At 36.0% G+C, this 6,794-nt stretch overlaps 1 protein-coding gene across 5 annotated transcripts in view; it reads right to left on the bottom strand.

Annotated features, from left to right (window-relative positions):
* Window positions 1–5,070: 5,070 nt before the first annotated feature.
* The window catches only part of LOC115219314 (ribonuclease H1), a 135,182-nt gene continuing 133,458 nt past the window's right edge, over window positions 5,071–6,794 (bottom strand). For all 5 annotated transcript variants that reach the window (XM_036508842.1, XM_036508841.1, XM_036508843.1 and 2 more), the window contains one exon: window positions 5,071–5,338. In XM_036508842.1, the coding sequence (XP_036364735.1) occupies window positions 5,210–5,338 (129 nt within the window). In that variant the 3' untranslated portion in view covers window positions 5,071–5,209. The remainder of the gene's footprint in view (window positions 5,339–6,794) is intronic.

Here is a 6,794-nt window from a genome sequence, read left to right as displayed (position 1 = left end):
CAGTAAGGCAATACTGGTAACGATCCTGCTCGAATGGTGCCTTTTACATGCCACCGGCACCGAAGCCAGTTAGCCACTCTGGCAGCGATCACGCTCGGATGGTGCTCTTAGCACCCTACTATCACGGGGCACAAGTGCCAGTAAGGCGACACTGGTAACGATCACACTCGAATGGTGCCTTTTATGTGCCACTGGCACAGAAGCCAGTTAGCTGCTCTGTCAACGATCATGCTCATATGGTGCTCTTTGCACCCCGCTAGCACGGGTGCCTGTCATCGAATTTCACTTTGATTTTGATTGATAAAATAAATTTCTTGTCAAATAATGGGGTTGCTGTAATCAACACTTCTCTAAATTGAAATGCAATTTAGTTACAACAATTTAACTTTTTTCATTGAAATTCAGCCAAGACAGATTTTCCCTTCATCCTTCTGGGACCAATGAATTACTGGAGGAATCAATTGAGTCAATTACACTCCTCCCTAGAAATGTGTTCTTGTATCTGTTTAAAAATAGAATTACACATAAAAGTGGTTGATGACAATATTTAGATATATCTATTTTCTGAGTTCAAATCTCACCGAGACTCTTTCAGCCTTGCAGGTTGAAAAAATAGTCACCAGGTCATATATTGCATCCCATTTCCTTGGCTTTGTGCCAAGATACATACCAGTAATACACTGAATTTGGTACACCATCTTACACAACGCCCTACATCTAGTTGAAAGATATTTTTATGTTGACATAGTTTGGAGAGAAGTCCAGCTTTGTGACAAACAAGAATTATCAAATATTTGCTCCCATCCCCTATCTTTTGTAATATTTAAGTTCTAAATAGGTACAACACTGACTTTCCGGACTCTGATGGTCCAGAACCTCTTGTAATCCACTCTGCTTTATGAACAGGAACTTCAAATTCTCACAGTTGCCAGACTAGCTTACTTGGTAGCTCTATATTTCATTTAATTAAGTAAATTTAATATTTGTTTAATATAGAGGTGACCACCCCTGGTTTGGAAAAATCAGTCATCTGAAAGTTTTCAGAAAATCAATGTTGTACCTGTAATAATAAAATCAAGCTACAATGCTTCATATAAGTAAATAAATACTAATGTCTTTTAACTGTTTTTGTCCCCCAAAAATTTCATAAGGGAATGAGATGTGATATACATGCTTTTCTCATAGATATTATTAATGTTAGTCAGAAACATAACCAAGATTGTGGATAGGAACTCCTTTGGTTTCTAAGTATATTTGACTGAGAATATAATTAAATGAAACATCTAACATGACCAATACAATACTGACCAGAATAGCCAAAATCAGAGATTTCATACTGTCCAAACAAAGTTTCTTTACCAACTGTAAATAAAATATGTAAATTATTATTTTAAAGAAATGAATCTGATTTATTGTTTCAATCTAAAAACAAAAAATTTTCCTTTTTGATTTTAGTTTTGTTACCAAACTTTTCCTTAAATAAAACTGACCATCTTATTTGACCACTTCCGGCTGTAGTTCTTATAAAGGATCTTTAGCACATGTTTTCTTAGACTTTTACGCCACTTGATTCACTGTTGTTTTGCAATATGCATAGCTAAGAATTTTTCTCTCATTTTCTCAATTGCCTCATTCATTCATTCACTCATGTAACCCGTAATACCAACATGTACTATCATGTTTATATTACATGTTTGATTCTTCAAATAACCTTCAAACTGTAATTCCCTAAAATCTTAGTTCTCTGTCACTGTTTCATAATGTTTTCGACATTGTTCTCTAAAATTTGTATGCATTCTTGTTTTACTTATGTCTCTCAATATAGTCATGTCTCTCTCCCCAACAATAGTAAATTGGCCATTGCTTGTCTGCAGTGCCCCCACCACCTATACTGGAAACCCCTACAGGGCTCTGCCTTGCTTCTGAACCAGAAGACTTACATACCTTCTTCCCTCCTTCCAACAAAACTGCATGCACCAAAGGGTGATATGTTACTTAGGAAATTATTAGTAAATTAACATGCCACCTACCTCTTTCTCCCTATATATAACGGAATAACCATGGCAGATCATTTATTTAATTAATTTATACATTGACCTATTTATATTTGCGGCAGTAATGCTTATATTTACAACGCTACTCACTACCAATAGGGACAACAATTTTAACATGTTTGAATGATGGTAGGTTAAAGCGAGACGAACCGATGTGACATTTCGGTTGCCAAACAATCACTGAAACTTTCTTTTCAGGTGCCCAATACCATCTCTCCTGCCCATGTAACCTCCAGTGTCCCTTACCCAGTTCTCAGGGTTGGCACTGTGAATATAGGCACATTGAAAAGTAGATCTTGCAAGATTGTTGAGCTGCTTGAATGGAGGCATGTTGTTGTATGCTGCATTCAGGAGGTAAGGTGGGGAGGAGCTTCAGCCATGTTCCTCACAGGCAAGACGTGTAGGTATACTTCTTGCAGAGAAATGGGTAGATAAGGTCATAGAAGTAGTCAGAGTGAGCAATAGAGTGCTTAAGCTTGGGCTAGTCTTGCAGAATAGCATAGCATCAATTATCTCTGTCTATACCCTACAAGCAAGCCTACTAAATGAACAGAAGGACTATTTTTATGATATTCTCCTGCAGGCTACCTCCAAGACAAATGACAAGAATCTCATCTTTGTGGCTGGGTATTTCAATGAGCATATCAAACGGCAGCCCGGTATTTTCCATGATGTACATGGGGGCCATGGAATTGGAGGGAACAGGGTTACTGGTGTTCTGTAATGCAAATAACCTATTGATCTGCAACACTAACTTCAAGAAGCTGACCAGCCAGCTGATAACCTACCAATCAGGTGGCTACGCTAGCCAGATTGATTACATTCTCACCAAGCAGCAGGATGCAGTGTTGCTCTTAAATACAGAGTGTTTCGGATTTCAAGACAATTTATGAGAGAAATCATGATGTCATAGGAGAGAAATGTGTCTGCATGGATGATGGTGCACTTGTATTTAATGATTATGCAAAGAAGAGGCTTCAAAATGCTATTATGAAAGACTGCTGAATGTGGAGAATGAATGGGAGGAGAAACTTGTCATCGCCACTGTGAGGCCCACCTCATCCCAGGTCTGTCAAAGGCTTTCTCTATGTCAATAAAAGCCAGGTACAGAGATTTATCTTTGGCTGGGTATTTCTCCCGCAGTTGTCTTACCAGAAATATAGCATTAGTGGTGCTTTTTCCTGGCACAAACCCAAACTGCATCTCATCTAAACTGACCCTCTCCGTGACTTTCATTACCTGATCCAACAACTTAATACCTCTATTATTATTCGTATCTAATACATCATCACCTTTACTTTTGTAGCAGTTGACTATGGTGCTGCTCCTCTTTCATGTGTCACCTGATTGACTATACGGGTGACTAGACTATAGCCAACACTGCTAGATATTTTAAGCATCTCTGCGGTGATTCCTGATGGGCTGGAAGCTTTCCCTGTCTTCATACCCTTAATTGCTTTATCTACCAAGGTAAACAATGCATCCTGTAGCTCAAGTTTCATTGGCAGCAACATGTTAATACTAATGGAATAAAAATACCTTACTTAAAAAAAGAAAAAAACAAGAGTTGGTGACAGGAAGGATATCATTTTACTATAATGGGCGTTATATCCATCTGTCTCTGCCCTCTTCATGGTCAAAGAGCTGGACCAGTGTTTTTCAGAATTATGAAGGAGGAAATCAAGGAAGTTTTTAGTGAAAAAAACATGAAAAATTACGATTATTACTGGATACTGAAGGTAATTGTTCAGTTCACAGGTGTAAAAAAGTAAATAAAAATTACGGGGGAGATAACTAATAAAAGAAGTAAAGGGAAGTAAGTCAACTTCTTATAATGAGTGTTATGTCTTTCCGTCTGTCTGCTCCCTTTTCATGGTCAAATGGCCGGATTACAAAGGAGGTAAATAGGAAAAAATGTGAAGAAGTATGATTATTTAGTGTATATCGAGTTTTGTATCAATAAATCACCTTTGATTTTTTTCTTAAATTCCAGTAACGAGGATTAACTCTGGATTCCCCTCCCTATATAGTTCGTGAATTTAGAGGGTTTAGATTTGCGATACTATCCCTTTATTTCCCATCGTAGATGGGCAGATACCTAAAGATTCTACTTGTGCATGCATTCACAGCAAACAAGGCACAAGGCCAGACTTTAGATCGTGTAGGAGTATTTTTACCTGTTCTGATGTTTATGCACAGCCAGTTATATGTCGCCATGAGTAGAGAAAAGGACTCCAGTAATTTGAAAATTAGTGTCGACCAAACAGAAAATATCGTCTACAAAGAAGTTTTGTAATCATATTGATATTATCGAAAGGAATATGATTCACAATTTAAATAAGGAAATTTGTGAACTTTGAATGTTTAAGACTATAAGCCTGCATAAAATAGCGTAAACAACTAAAATAAAAGTATATCTAAATAACATTTTTTTTCTTAATACTTTTTGTGTAGTGATTGAAGGAAGGTCTGGCTTTTGTTAGGTGTGGTCCCCATAACCATTCAGGATACAGGGGCTAGGAGCTTATTTCAGTTCGGGAGTGAATTGTCATCACGTCACTTAGTCGCAAACATGTCATGTAGCTGCAATAGAATGCTGCATCACCAACAATAATGTGATTTCTTTAAGACATCACCCAATAATCTATCAAGTCCATTTATACATTTCTCAATACATACTGCTCTTGTGACCGCCCTCCCTCATTTTATGTCCCCATCATAGATGGGTAGATTTGCTAGTGTTGTAGTCTTGTCCAACCTATGTCTGTCTGAAAAATGGGATATAAAAATAATGATGATACACAGACATAAAAACTAATTTTGGTTAGAAAAGAGAAACAGACCCACAGAAAGTATCAGAATAGCACATTGTTTGCCAGATGACTGGCTAATCACTTTTTCTTTGTAACTGGAGTCTTTATATTTTCTCTGCTATTTTATTGTAAACATATTTCAATTATGCCACTTTTATCATAATTATTTGACGCACCAACAAGAAATAACCACATGAACTAAATTATGAATGCATATATCTTTTATTGTAGAAATACTACTATATATCTTTGTGAGAGGATGTTTGGAAAGTATTATTGTAAGATTATGCTTATCACTATATCTGTGCAAGAGAGAGAGACTGTGTTTGTGTGTGTGTGACTTTATGATTTATTTGTTGACATTCCAATTAACAACATGCAGGAAAATCTACTCAGGTAGAGGAAGTTCTCCTCCTTTTTGGCCAATTGTTCAGCAGCTTCGATTCCAGCACAACATTTATCCACATGGACCTAGGAAATAGAAATAATATACAATCAAAATAATTTTTATATTTATTTGTTAATGTAAAGAGGAGGAGGCTATCCACAGCCTATCTATTTTTATTCTCCTATGCAGAGACTGAGAATAGAAATTAGAGAAACTCTCATTAAACTATAAAATTAAATAAAATAATAATTTTAAAAATCTCTAAACATTATTAGTACCAATTTGAAACATGCATATTGTATTCCCAGGCCTACAATAATCATTTCCAAGTCCCTCCCTTCCCTGAATAACATCCCATTGGAATTCCCTTCCTGCCCTAGTTCTTTCTGTAGCAATCAACTTGAAGCAGCCAACTTAACCACTCTTAGAGGGCCTACATGGGCCATGAACACAATTCATATTGATAATTCTTTCTAATTTTCGCACAAGGCCAACACTTTTCTTTCTTTTAATAATAATTCTAATTACAATAAACCAGTCCCACTGGTTTGTTATTAAGTACTGACCATTCCTTGGTTAATCAAGTTACAAATTATACTAATATTTCTCTCAAAAGAGTTAAGTAGGTATCTTGCCTTTTCTGTTTCAAATTCATGTCTAAAATTTTAAGCATTGATTCATTCATAAAATAGTGTTTTTTTAAATTAAAAACAACCATTCAAATACACTATTTTCTTTAAAACCCCTTTCTTCTAAGTGCTAGGCAATATATAATAACAACTGTTTATGACTATTTTCATTGGTTATTAAAGAAAAGTTTCTTGTTTCTTTGAATAATAGAAAGTTATTACTAACATTTTTAGACATGAAAAATTTTCTAGGCATCTACTCAAATTTTTGATGAGAGATTAAAATGACATTTAATTCTTCTAGAGTTCTTTGACAATCTGTCAATGAGACTAGTTCATCTGGAACCTTGTAATTCTTTGTGCTAGTTCATTCAGTAGTTGAAACAAACTTAAGAGAGTTAAGGATGTGTGTGGCAGGGGTGTACATATGCATACTTGCTTTTCTCCTCCCTCATTCAAATTTTATTCTTTTCTGTGCCAGCTATTTCTCATCTATTTCCAGTTCATCTGTTGTTCAGACTACATTCTATATTCCACCTTCACACACTGAAAAGTATTATTTGGTTGATAACCAGATGAGAAGAGGAGAGAGTGGAAGCAAAAAGACTTCCAGTTACTGTGGCTCTAAGTCTCCCTGCTAAGTTTCTTTATAACCACTACTTTTCTTCAAACCTCTCCAACATCAACAGTAGTTCAACTACCAATTATTTTACACTGATGACATCTTGCCTCACCTTTCTTTGTACTTATTCTCATCACATTTCTTTCCTCTCTCACTCCTCCTACACCAATGCAGCTACTGTTGAGGATGAGCAGTTTTCCATCCCTAAATTTTGCACTAATTTGTGTTGTCACCTGCCCAAATCCATAAAATTAAATATTAAAAAATTATTGATCTATTTCTCACCTC

This window comes from Octopus sinensis, linkage group LG14 (assembly GCF_006345805.1).
Source record: "Octopus sinensis linkage group LG14, ASM634580v1, whole genome shotgun sequence".
Taxonomy (NCBI): Eukaryota; Metazoa; Mollusca; class Cephalopoda; order Octopoda; family Octopodidae; genus Octopus; species Octopus sinensis.
The sequence above is the reverse complement of the archived record's forward strand: the minus strand, read 5'-3'. Positions and strand labels throughout refer to the sequence as shown.